The 21,884-nt window shown below is 40.4% G+C and overlaps 2 protein-coding genes across 2 annotated transcripts in view; one reads left to right on the forward strand and one right to left on the reverse strand.

The window, feature by feature from the left end:
* LOC309560740 (endothelin receptor type B-like) overlaps positions 1–21,884 on the forward strand; it is a 476,715-nt gene that overhangs the window by 400,324 nt on the left and 54,507 nt on the right. The gene's annotated exons all lie outside the window — the stretch shown is intronic.
* Positions 1–21,884, reverse strand: part of ZNF185 (zinc finger protein 185 with LIM domain) — a 202,507-nt gene that overhangs the window by 54,729 nt on the left and 125,894 nt on the right. Inside the window, exons 28-29 of the mRNA XM_082264384.1 lie at positions 10,923–10,976; positions 10,232–10,288 (exon numbers count right to left, since the gene is read on the reverse strand). Coding sequence (XP_082120510.1) covers positions 10,232–10,288; positions 10,923–10,976 — 111 coding nt within the window. The remainder of the gene's footprint in view (positions 1–10,231; positions 10,289–10,922; positions 10,977–21,884) is intronic.

Genomic DNA, 21,884 nt, shown 5'->3' on the forward strand with positions numbered 1-21,884 from the left:
CCTTTCAGTTACACAAAGCCACAGGTTTTCATTGTGCACAATTACAACCTTCTTGCTGCCAGCGTCCTAACGACCAATTAAATCATCAGTTGATAAGGAGGATATCAGTCACCTACATAGCATCCTTGTTTGACCCTCCCCTGTCCCTTTCCATCAGTGTTGGGGTCACATTAGCTGAGTGATGGAGAAGAGAAACATTGGAATACTAGTAAGTACCAATTTGCAATAGTTTATTTGCTTTGGAAGAATAAATCCCCTCTAAGGTTCGGTTTCCTGCAGGTGTGGAGGTTGCTGCATTATGTAAAACTATTATAATAGTTTTTACTTTTTAGTGCCTCAAGATTGTCCATCATTTTTAAAGAGTGCCAAGACTGAAAAAACACTGTTGAGAAACACTGTTCTAGATCAACAACAAACTGCATGGGTTCTATGGTGCAAGGTATAGACTAAGCTTCTACAGAGCCCAGCATTGCTTACACCAACCCGCTAGTACTGCATGTCTTCAGTAGGTTAAAACAAACCATGACTCATATTAACAATTTGAATCCCATGCTGGTCACATTTGCTATACTTACCATCAACTTTCTCAAAAACAATGAATCAACTATAGAGTGTTAAGATTTCAACAAACTTTTACTTAAAGAATAACCAACATGAATGCATGGCTGGATTATATTTGAATTATTAATAATTATTAACAATTATTCATTTTCATTAGATCCTGTGGATCATATTTCGAAGAATACTCTATTGTGTAAAAGCCTAACCAATGATACACTTGTAAGAAAAAAAACAGTACTACCACTTGGAGAAAAGCCTAAAAGTCCCTACAACAACTATTTACAGATCCAGTAGCCAAGAAAATCACATGAGGTCCAAAGGTTCCCATAAACATCCCAAATATCCCCCAACCCTGCCTTTAATTACACTAGTGGATAATGCCCTCATACCTCTTCACTGTGCAGGTTTATATCAGCTGGAGAGTAACAGGTCATCTAAGAGTAGTTAAATGGCCGTCCTGTGCAGTACAGTGTGTGGAATTTGGTGCTGCAGATCCACAGCTTGGAAAGTATTGTTACGATTCAGATCGACTGATAAAGCAAAATTCGAATGTAAAATAATAGGCAATCATTGATACACTCCCAGAGAGAGATAGGAAGATCACCAGGTAGGTATTAAATTGTGGAAATACATGTTGGCTGATAGAGGGATCATCCAAGAGTCTGCTTCTTTATAGATGTTGATTCGATTCCTGCATATATAGCAAGCCTAAAACATTCTTCCCAAGCATACAGCTTATAGAATTAAGGGTTCTACGAAAAATGAAATGACAAAGGCTTCCTCCTCCTACTCAAAACCAAAATCTTTCCTCTCTTACTAGTGCTAACTCTCCTTCCAAGATGAGACCTTACCTGGCTTTTGTGGCTCTGTCAACCTGTCCGATCAGTCCACTTCTGTCTAATACTGCCTCTGCAGCTTCCCACACAGCCAGTTTACTGTTTTAACATAACTTGGGTCATATATCACTGACATTGGCTAGGGTGTGTCCTAAATTATGCTCTACTCCCACAGCCCAGGGAATTTCATGAATTAGGTATTGTTAAATTCTAATGATGTTTCATACTTTGTGTCACTCATTGCCAGTCCTTAATACTTACGGACATAATGTTACACAGCATAGGAGAAGAGTTTTTAAGGCACAATAATAGGTCCAAGTGTAAGATATTCGGTCTCATACTCAGAGGAAATTGACATGTACAAGCCTGTCTTTATATGGATGTTCATCTGGACAGAACGGCATTAAAAAATGTTGCATAAATTGCCATAATATACAAAGGCAACTTTTCAGTTACGTCAAGAGTAGGCAAATTACTCTCAAATTAGGGAACTTGTCAGTCCAAGCTAAGAGCACATTATTGGCAAGTAAGTGCTACTATTGGAAACAATAAAAAATAGGTTTTAAAGCATTATGGCTACTTGTTCAGTCTATCCCAAGGTTACTTTCCCTTAGGCCACTTTTTACTTTATCACCCTCTAAGACATATGTGTCAAACACAAGGCCCGGGGGCCAAATCAGGCCCTTCAGGCCATTTGATGTGGCCCTTGCACCCCTCCTGCAGCTCCTCCAGTCCTTCTTTGGTCCTCCTCTAGGCCCTGCACTTTCTGCTTCCCAGCAATGCCCCAACTTCTTCCCAGCAGCTGTGCAAAGTAAGGGGGGTGTACTATGATGTAAGGGAGGGTGGGGAGCTTTTGACTTCTGATGGTGGGGGGTCTTTTAACATCTGATGTAGGAGGGGGTGGGGTGCTCTGGACATCTAGTCTTACAGAGTAAACAGGCCCTTTGAGGGCAATCATAATGATGATGTGGTACGCGAAGAAATTGAGTTTGACACCCCTGCTATAAGAGATAGATGATTGTGCTCACAATTTTGTCCACCTCAAATAATATGTAGGAAATTCCCTTATTAACATTTTCAAGGGAACTATATAAATGTTGTAACTTGCAGGCAACAATAATAACTAGGGCAAATGTAAACTGAAGGATGTAATTTAGTGGTTTTACTTTAGATAAGATTTTCCTACAGGTGGGGAGAATTAATTGCCTAATACTTGAATATATATAAAAAAAGACAAAGGCTGGATTTGTCATAAGGCACTGTGAGCCCATGCCAAAGCACCACTTCCCGAAGGCTTGCTACTCTACAGATGGCAACGCCTCTCCAACACGTATAGCTACGTGGGAACTCACTTACAGCTTTGTAAATTAGACTTTTCGTGTCTAATCACTTCTACTGTCCTCTACTGCATGACTTAGAGGAGAAGTGCACAAGGTTATGCCGATGATTTATAAATAAAAATAACAATACACATACTTACCAAACACTGTAGGTGCTAGCTGATGTATTATTCTTGTGTTTATCTAAATGTAGATTTATTCCTAATATTACAATTGTACTGATCTTTAATGCAGTAGATATCACTATGCATCTTAAAGTGACTGTAAACCTAAATTTTATTCCTTACACTAAGTGGTCATAAAATTATCACAAACCAAAGCAGCAAGCCTCAAGTATCAAAAAAGTATGAGTCCTAAACTTGTTCAAGGGTTTGCACTGCCTGGGTGGTAAGTGGGACCTTCAAGTTGTGCAGAGCCCAGAACGGGCACAGCGGTCACGTGACCTGTGGGGCAAAGTAAACTATAGAAGTGGCTCATTTTTTATTTTTTTTTTATGTATGCATAATGAGGTGGCAGGGCTGCAAAGAGTACACAGAACTGCACATTGTTGCCACTGCAGGCAAGAAAGAAAGGTCACTGGCAGGATCAAGAGGAAGTTTCATTAAAAGTGAGATTATGTAAATAAAAATAAGTCATACACTGTTAGCGAAATGTATTGTGACAGCTTTAATGTGATATTTTGGGGGAGGCAGGGGAGAGGGGTACTGACAATTTAAGTTGCACCTCTAGTTTAAAATGTATCAGCCAACAAAGCAGATTTTGGGGACATTTGTCAAATCTATCACATGGCAAATCACTGCTAAACAGGAGCAGTGAGGCACGTTGTTGGACAGATCATTTACAAGATTACAGCCCAAGTCATAAAATCCTCCTTTGGCTGCAACTGAATGAAGTCTGACCCTGATCACTTCCTAATTATACTTCTGTTTAGAGTGAAAATGGGTCTCATCCTCAGTAAGGCCCCTTTCATACACACGGTCTGATCAGTTCATCAGTTCAGTCACGTCAAATGTATCAGTTTTCCATCTGTTTTTCATCCATTTTTCATCCGTTTTCATCTGTTTTTCATCTGTTTTTTTTTTTTTACATCCACTACCAATGCAAAACGGATGAAAAACTGACAGTTTGTCCGTTTACATCAGTTTTTTGACGGATGAAAAATAGGGCACTCATCCGTTCCAAAAAACGGACATTGACGGAAGCGGATGAAAACATGTTAACAGATGATCATCCGTTTTTACATAGAGATGCATTAATGTCCGTTTTTCATCCGTCGACGGATGGATGAAAAACGGACAAACACACCGTATGTGTGAAAGGGGCCTTAGAAGTCTGTCTTAGAACTTTCCAGACTGTTGCACTTGACTGCCCAGGAACACAGTTGCACAGGTCTGTAAACTTGTTGCAAAGTCTTTGCTGTAGGAGACACAGCCCAATTTGTGACTAATTGTGTAGATAATTTGCTTGATAAATACTCCCCAGTTAGTTTATATTTACACTTTTGTTACTCCAGACATTAGTACCTACAATTTTAATGTGGTGTGGGAAACAGCGATACCTCCTGCGTCCCCCCCCCCCCCCATCTTGGGACCAAAGCTGCATTTATACGCTTGTCAAGGTTGTGGTATAGCTGGGAGAGTTGCATTTTCCATTTACTCCATGTTGGATGTGGATACTCTGACATAGCACACAGGGGTTTTAACAAACTCTTGCAAACCTGCACCGCACAATAGCTTTAAACCAGACCTTTTCATTGCAGCCAAGAATAGAATTGGTAAACTAAAGGTCGGATGTATCAATGACATACACTGGATCAGCTTATGTAGGCAATGGTATTCTTTGTTTTTGTGAAGAGAAGTTTGCATGGTGCACCCATGTTTATTTGCACTCTTAAACAATGCAGCATATTGAATGAATGTCTTATCTGTGACAAGGGTTAAAAAGAGAAGTGTCCCGTATTACATCATAAAGGACCACAGGGAATATCACTACTGTTGTCTTTGGCTATGTTCTCCCTCATTGTTCAAAGCACAATTCACGTGTGTCTTCATGAGAAAAACTAGCATCTCTAACCACATGAGAGCTCAACCACAAGAAGGTAAATAGAATGACAGGTTATATATATAATACAGCTTTGTAGAACAATAAGTTGTTTCAGTTCTATTTAAAGACAGTAAAAATATTCCCTAAAAAGATGTATGACATATGAACCCCTTATTTGTCCAAAACGCTTCTTAAATTCCTATTGCATTCCTTATTGGAAAGGACTTGAACCTGAAGGGTGCTGCAGGAACTGGTCAACCTGTATAAAGCATGAGGGAAAGATGTCACCAGCACACCATGGATCTTTGACATAACGTCTATTTTTTTTTTCCATTAGGAGATTATATTACAGTGAAAAAAATGTTACATTTTGGGGAACTCAGGACCCCTGCCTCAGTCATATGCTGATCCTCACATGCCTGAAAAGGGGTTGTGGGTGGTCCTGGAAGCATAACATAATTTGCACTGTGATGTCACCTCTTCAATTAAAATTTGCAAATTATTAAAGAATAATGGTGTGCTGGTGACTTATTTTCACATATTTGTCCAAATGTACATTTATGTGCGATATCTTTCATAATAAGAAAACCAGGCAGATATGCTTCAAACAGGGTAAGGACTCCTTGGGGCCACTGGCCTAGTAGAAATTTCCTCTTTTGCTACCCTGTTTCTATGTCACTGCTTATATGACTGACAGATCTTCCACTGAAAACTAGTAAACATGCCATGTAACATTTAATTTATTGAGTTGCTTATATTCCAATAATTAAAAGATAGTTTTATTTTTAATTATCGGAAAAAAAAAAACTCATTCATATGCAAATCCCACCAATGCACATGCATATCACATGCCAGTTCATTCATATGTAAATTAAGTCACAATCTGCAAAAATGAGTAAGCTGTGGACACCATGTACAGGGGCACAGCCTTTACAGGACACAACCCCTGTACATGGATCACCGGGAATAGCATTAAAATGCAGGAGAGTTCTGCACAATCCAGGAATCTTGGGAGGTATTATTGTGTTCATATTTATATTTTAACAGCTCTGCACTTTAAATACCTTGTAACTGTCTTGGATTGTGTAGGACTGTCCTGCATTTTCACCCTTCTCCCACTGCCCTGTGTACAGGGTGTCCTGCAATTGCTGTGCCCCTGTACATTGTGTCCACTGCCCCTTCACATGCAAATTGTGACTTGATTTGCATATATAGTAACCCACATATATGAATTAGACACTTGTAGCATTTGCATATGAATGAGCTTCACCGGTCCCCTGTGGTTTATTCAAAAGGAGAACTGAGGGAAGCTTCACCTTGGCTCTAGTCAGATTGCACAAGTGGGGGGAGGGCTTCTTGCTACCACTGCATATCACTATTTCTTCTGGTGAGTGAGCTTAAGGGGGGAAAGGGGTCTGTAATGGTGCAGTAGGAGTTCTGTGCTGAGGAAGGGGGGTGGAGTCTGTACTGGAGAGGAGTAGTCTGCACTTGTGGGGAAGGGAAGGTCTGCACTGGTGGGGACGGAGGAGGTCTGTACTAGTGAGGAGGGAGAGCATGTGTACTTGAGGGAGGGGATGGTAGGTACTGGAGAAGGGGAGGGGGGAGTCTCTGCCAGAGGGAGATCTGTACTAGTGGGGAGGGATGGGGTCTGTACTTGAGAGGGGATCTGTACTGCTGGGGAAGGAGGGGGTATGTGCTGAGGGGTATTCTGACTAATGGGGGGAAATCTGTACAGGAGGATATGAGTTTAGTGGGGGAGAGGCAGATTTGCACTGGAAGGAGGGAGGAGGGGGGTCATTTTTAGTTGTATTCTGTACACTTGCATGTGTGTTATATACTTCCTACCACGGCACTCTTTGCATTATGTTCTCCTTACCCCTGTACTCTGTGGGTTATGCACTCCTTACCCCTGTACTCTATGCATTACATACTCCTGACCCCTGCACTCTGTAGGTTATGCACTCCTTACCCCTGTACTCTATGCATTACATACTCCTGACCCCTGCACTCTGTAGGTTATGCACTCCTTACCCCTGTACTCTATGCATTACATACTCCTGACCCCTGCACTCTGTAGGTTATGCACTCCTTACCCCTGTACTCTATGCATTACATACTCCTGCCCCTGCTCTTTGAGCGTTACAGATCCCTGACTTCTGCACTCTGATGTTCACGTATCCTGCCCTCCCGCTTTCTGTGGTATGCTCTCCTGACCCCCAAACGCTCAGTGATGCACACTCCTATCCCTGTATTTGTGCTCTTCTGCACTCTGTATGATGCCCCCTCCTGAGACCTTCACCCTGTGCATTACATACTCCTGAGCCATGCGCAATAGACACTATATTGTACATTTCATACACCTAGTTCCTTAGGTAGGCTGTATTGATGTGTATACAGTGGGTTACTTAAACAGGTGTTGCAATACTCAGCAGAAAAGTAATTGTCAAATGATGTTATCTAAATATTTTATGGCATATCCATTTAAAGTATAATTGATGTATATCACTGTATTCTCTGCCGTTGCGAGAAAAGAGCTGCTGGGTTGTCATACTATAAACAGACTGTACTAAAAGTTGTAGCGAATTCAACAAATGCATACATCATTTTAATAATTACCAATACTTTCATGGATGTGTTTCTGTTCTGATTAGGATAAATCTTCCATTGCCAACTGCTGCAGGTATCTCTTTAAATCACACCTATATGGTTATGCTCACTATTCGCTAAGGTGCGCAAAGCACACCACATTCTGCCCCTTCGCCAAGTTCAAACGTTGGTAGACGACCATGTAGCATCATTTTTTAATGCAGAGTGATAAATATGGAAACTGTTAGCTCTTCATTAGTGGATACCATTGTAGATTGTGTTTTTAACAGCACAGTTCATACAGACAGCAGAGGTAGAGCCCATTGCATCATGGGAACTCTGATTATTTTTTTAATCATTTTAACTTTTTCAGACCTAATCAGGTGACTCAGAATAGGAATAGGATGGCCACACGGAATAACAAAAGTAGGGGAAGGTAGAAGCATTGGGATTAAATGAAAAGTGAATATTTCGCAAAAAGGCTCAAAGTTTTTCCTATATTTTAAGGAGTTTTATCCAAAATTGTTTTTGTAGGTTTGCTACTTGCACTTTTCATTTATTTTACACAATGCTTACACATCTAAGTAGGGTAAAATAAATGTCCTGTGCTAACTTCACAGGAGCAGCAATTTCAGACTTTGGTTATATCTGCCCTTTTTAGAACATTTATGGAGTTATCTTAGTGTAGCTCACGACTGCCACCTAGTGGAATTGCTGTAAATTACAGTGTATAATTATATTGTTAGGGTTCACTCACATTAAACACAAGCCCTTTGGTGTGCATTAGGTAGGGGTTGGTGCAATGCATTGTTACAACGTATCACTTTTTCTTTCTTTTTTTACTTTACCAGAATGTCACAAAATTACATTTTATTTAACCCTATGCACAGCAGCGTATTGCGTGTTGACATACAGTGATATTTATTGAGATACGTAAAAATACAGACATGTTGCATTTATACACAATATAGACCACCACACATGTATGGTGTGAACAGGGAGCATAGAAAACTCTTTTTTTTTTTCAATGTACCCTTGCGCTGATCATTGCTGAATAGCTTTTCAATATTGAGTGGGAAAGTCACGTTTTATTCTTGTTTCTGTCACCACTCAACGCATTTCCCATCACTGCCTGTCTATTTGATTGGTAAAGCGAGGGGAAATGTCCCCAACCAGGACCTTGAATCAAACTTTTTTTTTTTTAAAATAGAGTCGGAAAGGGTCAGAACCTCTGCAGGTTTTAGTTGCTTTTTAGGCATGACTGTTAGGCTTTAATTTGGGATGTGCCTACCTGGGGAAAGTAGGAACTTCCCCAACAAATGTATCACAGTGGCTTTTTCACTGGGTAAGACTAAAGTTTTAAGCTCTATTTAATGAACAATATAAATGTGCATTATTAGAAACTCTATTAATATTAATTATTTACTAAAACCATATATCATTTGTTTGTTACTGAAAACTTACCATATAAAAAATATGGAAAATCTCAAAAATGTTTCCCTTTGTTCAAGATAAATATAAAACATTTTTGCAGGTGGACAAGCTCATTTTTATGAAGATATTTTCACTTTTCGCTTTAACATTTTGTATATGAAGAATTGGCTACAAATAAAATCTATCCATCATCACAGTTGAATTTTTTTTTTTTTAATTATTCATTTGAGAATGGGATGTAAAATCATTATAGAAAACTAGTAATTAGATAAATATATAGGCTTCCAATACTGATCTCATTTTTTGAGAATGCTAGCTGCCTGGCTGTCAACTTGATTCGTAATGTTTGTAAAACTTTTAAAAGTTTATGTCTAGGCAAAATAATAAAAACATATTTGTTACATCTCAGAAGACCCTTCAGGGCCCCCTGCTGTCCTGTTCTCATCTGCTGGGCTACATCTATATAGAATTAAGTTTACTTTCTATTATCATGGTCTTTTTTTTTACTAGTGGTATAATGTTTCTTCTAATAACTTGCCCCAGAAGCTAAAAATCACTGAAGCAGACATCGCTACTTCAGTGATTTCCACTTGCTTCGGGGTTCTTCTTCTTTAAAGTGTATGTATAGTACCCTTGCTAGGTGTTTATTGGGGTTTGTGTCATTCACCATCTCTTTGCCCTGATGGCCATTGTCCTCAAAGCAGAAAGTGATGGGAAGTACACAATTTTACAGTTGCCACTAAAAGAAGAGGTATGGGCATTTCTTCCAATGGGGGACCCATGTTCTGGTGACAACTGTCTAAGTTGGGTTTCTCAACCAGGGTTCCATGGAACCTTAGGGTTCCTCCTGAGGTTGCTAGGAGTTCCTTGAGCAATGGGCAATTTCTGCCTCTCAGATAAGTTTCCAATGACACCATTGTTCCTTTTAGCTATCTGTCAGGGGGTTAATTCTTCCCAATGATGACAAGAGTAAGGAGCATTCTTCACACTGACTGTCACACTAATGTGTCACGAGTTGTAGATTTTTCATTTTTAGCAGGGGTTCCCCGAGACCAGAAGTTTATTTCAAGGGTTCCTCTGTGTTGAAAAGGTTGAGAAAGGCTGCTCTAAGATAATAATTTCTCTTACTCCGTAGAGGTTTCCTCTCACTTCTGTTGTGTCTTAGGGACAAAAAGGCAAGGGAAATCTTTACAACAGGACAAAAAGCAAAAAACAAAACTGAAAGGGGTTTTACCATTCCATACTTGATCAAAAAAAAACAAAAAAAACCCACTATAAATACACTTTAATGAGCAGTGGTCACCATAATTTCTTAGCACCAGTTATGTCATCAGAGTCTCATCAGTGAGATGACCAATAACAATAGAGAATACATACTGCATCGATGTAGACTGTTAATTACAATACTTTCCATTAGCTGCAATGCCTTACCTGTTGTCATAGTTGTTTTCCAAATCAGTCCAGCTGATCAGATCAGTAGGCTTATCACTGCAGAATATAAACCATAAACTAATATAAGCAACACCACACAAAATCATGTTGTTGAAAGGTACCGCTGACCATATAACCATTCATATACAATGGAGAAAGCTATCTGTATTTGAGGTGCTCACAAAGACCTTTTTTTAATTGAAAATACCAAAAAATTTAGACTGAATATAGCCATCAATAGTAGCGAATCTGTAAAATATTTTTTTATTTTAACAAACCCAAAAAGTTGCATGCCCCTACATCTGCCCAGGGCACCAATCATGTATGCTGTAGCTCAATATCCATATAATAGGTGGCTCTGCCAATCACTGACCCTCTAGATGTGGTGATGCCAGTCCATAATTTAAATAATCATTTTGGTACAGATTATTTTTTATTTAGCAAAAATAGTAACGAAGAAGCCAGTATTGAATATGAATTCACAAGCTGGACTGCAGAGGTAGACTGGATAAACTGCTGACAGAATGCATTTTTTCACATTTCCTACTCTCTACCAGGCACCTTTTTGGACATAAAATAAAAAAAAACATAGTATGTTATCAAGCATAATTATTTTTATTCGTTTATCGGCTTTTTTGTCAATGGTAGGAGTGTCTTATAATATTTTTTTTTTTTTTGGTGCCACTCTTACTTTGAGGTGTCTTTTGGCTTTGTTTCTGTTCGGGGGACGGGTTTAGGAGGTGAGCTGGGAAAATAAATATAACAATGGTGTTTAAGTAAATCTAAATGAATTAAACAACTATTTCACTCAAAATGAATACAAAAATGATTTTAATTATTTAAAGGTTCTAAGCATTCAAAAAGAAATAACAAGATATCTTATATAGAAGGATAATGCTGGATAGTCATCCATATGTATTTTATAACATTTGGAAAATTTGTAAAGGATTCTCTATGTAAGCAATGCACTGGGGAAGCTTGTTCGGTTTTCAAATATGAAAGGAGATTTTTGTTTGCAATTTAATCTCTTATGTTTTATTCTGATATAAATGGGTAAATCTTGTTTAAATCTAAAGCCTAAATTTAGATATTTTTTTTTTCTTATTTAATCAGAACAAGGAATGGTGATACCATTCAATGAGAATTGTCCCTTGTGCTGGTTGTTGCACTTTTGGTTGAACTCTTCAGTCCCCACCATACCCCTGGGTGGCTGCTAGTAATGGGGGGTGAAGGATCTATAAAATGACCACAGAGGCTCCAAGCAGCCACAGAGAGCTGGCTGAGGAAGCCCATCAACTTACTGTTGGAGACTAGCTTTTTCCTGAGTAAGGGTAAGGTTGGATTATTTATGCAAGCATAAATGCAAAGACTTTTTGAGAGGCATTATAAGCTGCTTCTTATTTGCGCCCCCTCCCCAAATCTTTCCTTCTATTAACCACTTCAATTCCGGAAGGTTTTACCCCCTTAATGACCAGGCTATTTTTTGCGATTCGGCACTGCGTTACTTTAACAAAAAATTGCGCGGTTGTGTGACGCTGTACCCAAATACAATTGATGTCCTTTTTCCCCCACAAATAGAGCTTTCTTTTGGTGGTATTTGATCACCTCTGTGGTTTTTAGATTTTGCGCTATAAACAAAAAAAGAGCGACAATTTTGAAAAAAAAAAAAAAAGCCATATATTTTACTTTCTGCTATAAAACATTTCCAATAAAAACATTTAAAAAAATCTAATTTTTTTTTTTTTTTACCAGTTTAGGCCAATTTGTATTCTGCTACATATTTTTGGTAAAAAAAAAAACAAAAATCCAAAAAGCGTATTTTAATTGGTTTGCGCAAAAGTTATAGTGTTTACAAGCTACGAGATAGATTTTTGGAATTTATATTTATTTTTTTGTTTTTATTAGTAGTGGCGGCAATCAGCAATATTTAGCGGAACTGCGACATTACGGCAGACAGATCGGGCCCCTAACTGACATTTTTGACACTTTTTGGGTACCAGTGACATTACTACAGTAATCAGTGCTAAATATTATGGACTGTTACTATATAAATGACACTGGCAGGGAAGGGGTTAACACTGGGGGTGATCAAAGGGGTTAATGTGTACCTAAATGTGATTACTAACTGTGTGTGGGAATGGTTCTGTGACAGGCACAGAGAGATCGAAGTTTCAGCTTAGCTGAAAGTTCTGATCTCTCCCTGCCTGTCTGACAGAAGACCCGCCTGCTTTGTTTACATAAGCAGGCGGGTCTTCTGTCAGTTTATTGGTCGATCGCAGGATCATGATTTTGTGTATGAGGTTTCAGCACCGCCGCTCCTCCTGCCTCCCGCCAAAACCTCGTCCACAAATCACGTAGTACTATGTCATTTTGCGCAGCCAAGCCGCCCTGCCGCAGTAATACTACGGTGGGTGGTCGGCAAGAGGTTATTTCTTCCTGTGAAAGTCATTATTTTGAGAGCCTAATTGAGCCCTGTGTTCTACAGATGCAGAATTATATCACAGCTGTCATCCTGGGAAATTAAACTAAATGTCATGTGCAGTGGGAAGCCGGCTGTGAAACCGCAAGGAGCAACAGCCGGCTTCCCACACTAAACATGCCAGCGCCAGGGAACCCGAAGACCGGCAAGGAACCGGCCCAGGTGAAGACAGCTCTGGGTCTTTGGACGAGTAAGGGCCCTTTCACACGGGCGCTTCGTATGTCTGCAAATCATCCTATTTTTTTGCGGATGATTTACGGACATAATGTAAGTCTATGGCATTGCGGATGTCAGCGGAATACCATCCGCTGACATCCGATTTTCCTCCTTTCAGTTCTGTTCCTTTTTTGGAACGGAACAGAACCCTATTTTTCCTCCGTTCAAAAAACGGAAAGGAAGCAAAATCGGATGTCAGCGGTGTCATCCGCTGACATCCGCAATGCCCATAGACATACATTATGTCCGCATATCATCCGCAAACGGATGGAATGATATGCGGACATACGGAGCCGTGAAAAAAAAAAAAAAAAAAAGTCCAGCAGCGGAGCAAAACACCGGAGCGGCCTTGTGAAAGAGGCCTTAGTGTCATTTTTTAAGTCAGCAGCTACTGTATTTGTAGCTGCTGACTTATTTATTTTTTTCAAACTGAGTGAAGAAGCACTTTAACTTCAGAGATCAAAATAAATCTTATACTATGACTGACAAAAAGTGTGGGATATCCCAGCTACCATATAGGTAATAATATATGGCGTGTCTTGTGATGGGTGGCTACATACAACCTAATTGTGTTCCCACAATGGGAATCAAATAAGGAGTGTGTGTTGTTGTACCTAATGCCCTTAGTAGTGTCCATAAAAGAATTGTGTTATAAAGTGCAAACAAAGTCTAAAATCTTCCTCCTTAGTTTCCTTAGTAAATAGTAAGTGGGTCATATATAAACATCAATATCATAAAATCAAACACCAGTTCCTAGGTAAACTCTAATACAGTGATTATAAATGTGAAACACAAATATGTACTAAAAAAAAAAAAAAAAAAAAAAATCGCAACTGAATGGCATGATTGAAAAATCACAATATCGCAATATAATCGCATAAGCAAAAAAAAATCCTTAAAATGCAACACGTATATGCAATTTATAAGTGGATCCATATTATTACCAAGAAGTGCAACCAAAGTCTGAAACTTTCCTCCTTAGTGTCCTATATAAATAATATTGGTGAATACACAACTATAAATCAATATCATAAATTCAAACCCTGGTTCCTAGGTATGCTCTAAATCCGTGCAAATAAATGTGAAACACAATGTGTAATGTGAAAAAAATACAAAAGCACAATATCGCAGTATAATCGCATAGACTGAAAAAGTCCTTAAAAGTGCAACATGTATATACAATTCATAAGGGAGTCCATAAAAATCCGTAATCATAAAATTGCTGGTGCTTCGGTGATCCCCCACCATCTCTCAACTAATGCGCTTACCTCCATTTTTTTACCTCTTTAAAAAGGTCAAATTTCACCTTCCCCCTATATGCTGGGGTATGCACGGTGGGCTCCTCCTCGTTTGTTCCACTGTATATCCAGATACCCTTTCTTTAGTGGGGTGTGCGGCCCTTTAGAACCGCGTTTTTTTCCCTCCATATAAAGATTTTTAAAAAAAAGGGTCCTTGTGGTGTTGCAATTTCAAAGTAGGTATTTATTTAAAAGTATTAACTAAGGCTGCATTCACACCTGAGTGTATCGTTTTCAGGCGTTTTTTGGGCGTTTTGCCAAGCGTTTTTTTGGGCGTTTCTCTTACGTTTGTTGGGTGTTTTACGAGCGTTTTTAGGGTGTTTTATGGGCATTTTTTTGGGTGTTTTTTTTTTTTTAAAAAAATGGGTGTTAAAAAAGGTTGAGACCACCTGTGTGTTTGAAAAACGCCCATGAAACGCCGATAACAGCGTTTTAATGCATTCCTTTGGGACCAGAACAGCTCTTGATAAGCCCAAAAAGAAGCTCCTGTACTTTATTGAGCTACAGGCGTTTTGCTTCAGGGGACAAAACGCTCAGATGTGAACAGGGGCAATTGAAATGAATGGGATTTTGATTGTTGGGCATTTTGTAATTTCACAGATGAGCGTTTTATGGGCTGAAAAACGCTCATGTGTGAACAGGGCCTTACATTTAGGTTTAAAACAAACAACTCCTGTAATGGACAGCAGGGTAAAAAAGGTTCTCACAACACTTCCTGTGTGCAGCAATGTCACCTGACTCACACTAGGGTAGGGTGAGTCAGGTGACACTGCTGCACGCCATTTTAATTAAATACCTACTTTGAAACTACTACACCACGAGGACTCTTTTTTTTGCATACATCTTTATATGGAGGGAAAAAAAACGCGGTTCTAAAGGGCCACACACCCCACTAAAGAAAGGGTATCTGGATATATAGTGGAACAAGCGAGGAGGAGGACGCAGCAAGAAAAGCCCACCGTGCATACCCCAGCATATAGGGGGAGGCGAAATTTGACCTTTTTAGAGAGGTAAAAAAATAGAGGTAAACGCATTAGTTGAGAGATGGTGGGGATCACTGAAGCACCAGCAATTTTATGATTACGGATTATCATAGACTCCCTTATGAATTGTATTTACATGTTGCACTTTTAAGGACATTTTCAGTCTATGCGATTACACTGCGATATTGTGCTTTTGTATTTTTTTCACATTACACGTTGTGTTTCACATTTATTTTCACGGATTTAGAGCATACCTAGGAACCAGGGTTTGCATTTATGATATAGATCTATGTACAGACACTCCTTGTTTAACGACTTACCTGTTTTTTAACGACCGCTCAGACTTACGACCAGCTTTTTGGGCACTGTACATCATTGTATTGTACAATACAGTACAGGATTTTTTTTGTTTATATTTTTGTTTTCTGTACTTATCCAAATTAAAACAATGTTATGGAGTTGGAATTTTGGGTTTAGACTTTTTTTTTCCAGAATACAGTACAGTAGTTAGGAATGCTTAAAATATTTATCACTTGTGGTTCCTCGTTTAACAAGCAATTCGTTTAACAACCTGGTCGCTGGAACGGAACCTGGTCGTTAAGGCCCCTTTCACACTATCCGTCCGTCGGACGGACTCCGTTTATCTCAGCGGGGGATCGATCCGCTGATCCCCCGCTGAGCAGGAAGATGACAGCTGTGTCTCCGCGCTGTGTGCGGAGGCACAGCTGTCAGTTCCCCATACTTCTCTATGTGGGAATCGGATGGGAACGGACATGTCTCCGCTGACATCCGATGCCCCATAGGGATGCATGGGGGGACCGTTCAGATCCGCCAAAAAAACAGACAGGCAGATCTGAACGGTCCTCCTGTCTGAAAGGGGCTTACGTGAGGAGAGCCTGTATTCACCAATATTATTTATATAAAGGACACTAAGGAGGAAAGTTTCAGACTTTGGTTGCACTTGTTCTTTGTAATAATATGGATTCACTTATAAATTACATATAAATGCTGCATTTTTAAGGATTTTTTTTTTTGTTTTTGTGATTATATTGCGATATTGTGATCACGCCATTTAGTTGCGATTTTTTTTTTTCAGTACATATTTGTGTTTCACATTTATAAATCACTGTATTAGAGTTTACCTAGGAACCAGTGTTTGATTTTATGATATCTATCTTTATATATGACCCACTTACCATTTACCAAGGACACTAAGGAGGAAGATTTTAGACTTTGTTTGAACAACTCTTTTACTGACACTACTAAGGGCATTAAGACGCAACAACACACACACACTCATTATACTAGGACTTTACTCAAATTTAGGGCAGTTGATGCCCCCCCTCCCCCTGCAAAATACGTGCATGATGCTTTAATTGAATTATGCAAGTATAAATCAATTATGATTAAAAAAAAAAAGTTTGTATTGAAGTCTCTGAAGCATTTCATACACATTAAACTTGTGAAATAAATATTCTATATTTATATTGCAGATTTCCCCTGTTTCTGAAGTAGGGAAAGTAGTACTATAGGAAAAACTTTTTTTTTTTTTAGATAGAGTAAGGGAGGGTTATAATCCGTCAGATTTTTTTTTTTTTTCTGTGTCCAATTTCGGAGATTTCTCTTCACTTCCTGTCCCATAGCCAAACAGTAAGCGAGGGAAAATCCCTGTAAATTAAGGAAATTCCTTGGGGACCCTGAGGTCACCACAACTAGTGTACCCATTTGCAAGATTTCTCATCTATGACTTTTATGGGGACAAAAAAAATTTGGGTAATTTCTTATACTTTCCCTTTCAACGATATTGGTAAACAGGACATATAGAGAGGGTGAGAGCCAGTTCACACTGCCGCAACCACTAAAGTCGCCTCATAAGGGGCGACTTCTAGCGTGACTTTTAGCGCGACTTAGCGCGACTTCAGCGCGACTTACGCGAGGCGACTTTGTAGGACTTTGTATTTGGCCAATCAGAATATGATGTGTTGTGACCTAATTTCCCTTTCCTTTTTTTTTTTTTTGCTGGCATTTATCGGGCATTTTTTGGGCGTCTTTGGAGGCAGGCAGGTCTTTAGTGTCTGGGGGGTCTAAAAAGTGTACCTGTGAAGTTTCTTCTCTGTAGCATGTCCAGAACCCCCAAAAAATTAGCATTTTTCTTATAATTTTTATTAGAACATGAATACGGCTTCTCTGCACCCGGCGTTTTTTCTTGCAGGCATTTATCAGGCATTTTTGGAGGCATGCATGACTTTTTTGGATTCAGTGTCTGGGGGGTCTAAAAAGTGTACCTGTGAAGTTTCAGCTCTGTAGCATGTCCAGAACCCACACTGAACCCACTGAACCCACACTGCTGTATTAATAATTATAAGAAAAATGCTTTTTTCCTTGTTCAATACCATTTTTATGGAAAGTCAGATCACAAGTCGGATCACAAGTTGCTTCAATTAAGATAAGGAGGCGACTCCCATTGAAGTATATGGGACAAGTTAGATCACAGGTCTCCTCAAAGTAGTACAGGACCCTTTTCTGAAGTCGGAGCAACTTCAGTAGTGCCAATTAAGACGGCACTGATTGATTAACATTGCTTTTGTTATGTCAAGCGACCTGGAGCGACACAAGTCGCCTCATAAGTCGCCCTAGTGTGAATGGGCTCTGAATCTCTTTAATGGGGACACAGACTGCAATAAAAACTGACAAGGGATCTAATCCCTCTCCACTCTATCCAAAACAAAAAAAAAAAGTTTTGCCTTTAGTTATACTTTAAAAATCAGGAAATGGATCCAAAAATACAGCTGTTTTCCTGGTATTTCTATTGCTAAACAGCGTACCTACATGCTGGGAAAAAAAATAGAAATCTCTATTTACCGCTAAAAGGTTTTTCTTCCCCTATCGCAACCATAATCGGAAGGGATTTATTAAATATTGTACTTTATATGAGGAGAAAAGCTATCAGGGAAAATATTTTTAGAATTTTGTAATTGTTTTGTAGTTTTTAATCGAACACATCATGATCCCATATCAATTTTTGGAAACAGTTTGTTTTTTTACTAATAAAAAGTATGTTTTTTTTAAATTTGTTTTATAAAATAAAAGTGTCTGATGTATATCTGGCACCTAAACAGTCCCACAGATAATGAATGTGTAAAATTTAGGATTTAGATGTGACAGATAATCTGGTCTTGAATTGAAATCGGTTACTGTATGTTGACTGCTGATGATGAGCGACTCGAATTTGACTCTAAATGTGACACGATGTGATGCGAATCACTCCATTATGTTGTATGCCGTTTTAATCCTCCTAAAAACCCAATGTTGTAAAATACACTCAGCACACATTTGCTGTGCAAATCGCATAGTGAATCCTTTATTCTTTTATCCTTTTTATCCTTTTAGTGAACCCCCTTTTTTTTTTATCCGTATCCGCGGTGGTGCAAAAACTACAACAAAATAAAAACCCAGTAAGTGAACACAAAAAGGGTGCATGTGAACACACACAAAAAAGTGCACTTAGGGGTGTGCTTTGTCCAACCGCCGAAGGGGTAGGACCTCTACCTTGATCCCCCGGGCGCAAGGCTCCTGACAGGGACAAAGGGTTTCCAATGGTCTGCCTAGCCAGAATGCCTTGCAGACCCCGTTCTTCTTGGCAGCCGAAGCCACACCCAAATACTAGGTTGAGGGGCTTTCCCTGTTTATATACAGACCCTTTTTTTTTTTTTTTCTAGTCCGCAGTGGTGCAAAACCTACAACGAAAAAAACCCGTAAGTGAACAAAAAATGTGCATGTGAAACACACACACAAAAAAGTGCACTTAGGGTGTACTTTAGTCCACCCCCCGAAGGGGTAGGACCTCTACCCTGATCCCCCAGGGCGCAAGGCTCCTCACAGGGATTACGTTTTCCATGGTCTGCCTAGCCAGAAGGCCTGGCAGACCCCGTTCTTCAGGCCAGCCGAAGCAGACCCCGAATACTAGGTCAGGGGGCTCCCCCGGAGAGAGACCCCCCAGAGGCAGGGGAGGAAGGAACCTGAGGGCCACACATCCTCCCCCTAGACTTCAGGGTAAGCCCCAGGACTCACACCCTACAATCCGTGAAAACGCACACAAAAGTGAAAGTAACAAACAGTGAGGGAAATAAAATAAGATAATAAAAAAGTGGCCGTGCCAAATGTGCACTGACCGGGCCCTAGGGCCTGGTAAGCAAAAATTGCCCCGGACTTTAGCCAAAAGGCCCAGCCCATGAGGTGCAGTGCAGAAAGGAAAGCAAATTTGGTGTTGTCACCTTGTGCCTGCTCACACTGTGGGGTCCCACACCCATGCGTTACTAAGAGCACTCCTGGGGCGACCAGTCCCAGGGGGCACAGTCATCGTGGACCTTCTGCCCTACCGGCACCTGGCCAGACAAGGTAGCCCATTCAGATCAGGCAGTATTGGACCCTTCCAGCTTTCTCTGGGAGAACTTACTCCCGGCCCCCAATTACGCATATGCACTCCACTTTCAGTTCCTGCTGATACTAACCTTCCAGGTCCCCATCACTCCAGCAGGTTTGCATAGCCGCCAGTCAACCTTGGTCAGGTCAGATGACAGCACAGATCCCCACTGGATCACTGATAAGAACAGATACTACACTTGATCTTAGCCAAAAAAAAAACTTTTTTTTTTTTTCCTTTTGGCCCGTGGTGTGTGAAACACACTCAAGCTACACCCGGTGCATAAAAAAGTGCACACGCAAACGTGGGAAAGACAAAAAGTGCACAGGGCATACACATGGCCCTCCTCCAAAAAGGAAAGGCCCTGTCCCTGATCCCCCGGGGTGCAAGACTCATGACAGGGACTGAGGTACTCACTTGGTCCCACCTGGCCGAAACCAGGTTGACCCCGTTCTCTGGGAGGACTGCCGAAACAGCCCACCCAAAGTACTAGGTGGGGCTCCCCCGAAGGGAGACCCCATTATAGAGGGCAAACTAAGCCAGAAGGCCATATCCACCCCTCCCAAGACTTTCAGGGCAGGCCCGAGAACCCACGCCCTACTAATCGCGCCGTGATAAAGTATACCGCCACATAAATAAAAACAAAACGTGAACACACAACACAAAAAGAGTTTGGAAAGGGAGGTGGAGAAGTGCAGGTAGTGTCAAGGTGCAGGACCTTGACAGGCCCCTCTGCCAGGAATAAAGAAAATTCCTCTGGTTCCAGCCAAAAGGCAGGTGTGAAAAAAAAGTGTGTGTGGTGCAGTGACCAAGGTGCCAAAAACTCAAGGTGAGCTGCCCCCCACCAGTGAGAATTATGGCACCCCGGGGCTGCCACCCCATGGGCACATACACCACTGTCTTTTTTCGGTCCCGGCCTTCAGCCAGACCAGCGCAGCCTATGCCTAACAGCAGGCATTGGAACTTGGAAGGCTTGGGGAGAGCCTACCTTCAACTGGGGACAAGCCTTTTGCAAGGCCTGACTCAACCCAGGAGGAAAGGCCCTCCCATCACCATCCTCGTTCCTCAGCCAATTACATCCAGGAGCAATACTAACTGGCCTCTATGACGAACCGGCTTTCTCTTCTTTTACTCTATAAATTAGCCAAAAAACCCTTACACTCTTACAGGATACGTTTAGCCAAAACATTCATTTTTTTTTTTGTTTTTTGAATAGGGTGGGGAAGGGTCAAACCTATGTTCTCTTACACTTACGGAGATTATTACATTTTACTTATTTGGTTTTGATCTTGTACGGCATAAATCAAAGGAACACCTGTGTTTTACGACTAACCATACTGTTTTCAAACCACTATTATACAGGTGTATTCCACAAGAACATCCTAGACTTTGTACAAAAACTTCAAAGCTTCAGAAATTCACAAACGTTAATGCAAAAACAGGAGACGATCACACTACAAAGAATGAAGGAGAAACAAGACAGACTCTGCAAAGAAAACACACAATGAAAGCAAACTATCATCCAGACTGCAGACAGTAATTCACTGTGAATACAGGATCTGCACATGACACACACACACACCGCCAAGGTGGTGCTCGCCATAACAGCACTTGTGTTCAGCTCTTTGGCAGCAGTGTTAGGCTAAGTTTACACATTCAGCAGACCTTAACCATCGTATTAGATTGTAAGCTCTTCACCTTTAAAAAAAATAAAATAAAATAAAAAAAAAAGATTGTAAGCTCTTCTGAGCAGGGTCCTCCTAATCCTCTTGTATTTTTTTGTATTGTAACCATATTGTATCCCTTTGTGCGTAAACTGTTGGCCCTGTATAATTAATCCTGTATAATAATAATAATTTGATAGACAGTGAGAAGGCGATGTGCCACCTTCTCATAGCCTGTTTAATCACTTGTCGACCAGCAGGTTCCCAGGAAACGACGTAGCCAGCGGGGAAGTTGATTGGCGGGGCCAGCGGCTGCGTTTTCCGCCTGGCACCCGCGATCGCTCCCCATGGAGACAGAAGGGCGGTCTGCTGTTGTAAATGCAGCAGGCCATTGTTCTTTCAGCAATCAACACAGGCCTCCTGTGTTCCTCCTATTTAGGAACACAGCTACCTATGTTGATTCCATAAGCCCATACCCCTCACAGTTAGAAAGCACCATCTAGGTATACATTTAACCTGGTGTTAACCCCTTCCCTACCAGTGTCATTAGTACAGTAACAGTGCATATTTTTAGCACTGATTACTGTAGT

The sequence above is a fragment of the Pelophylax lessonae genome (genome assembly GCF_965119305.1).
Source record: "Pelophylax lessonae genome assembly, chromosome: 7".
NCBI lineage: Eukaryota > Metazoa > Chordata > Amphibia > Anura > Ranidae > Pelophylax > Pelophylax lessonae.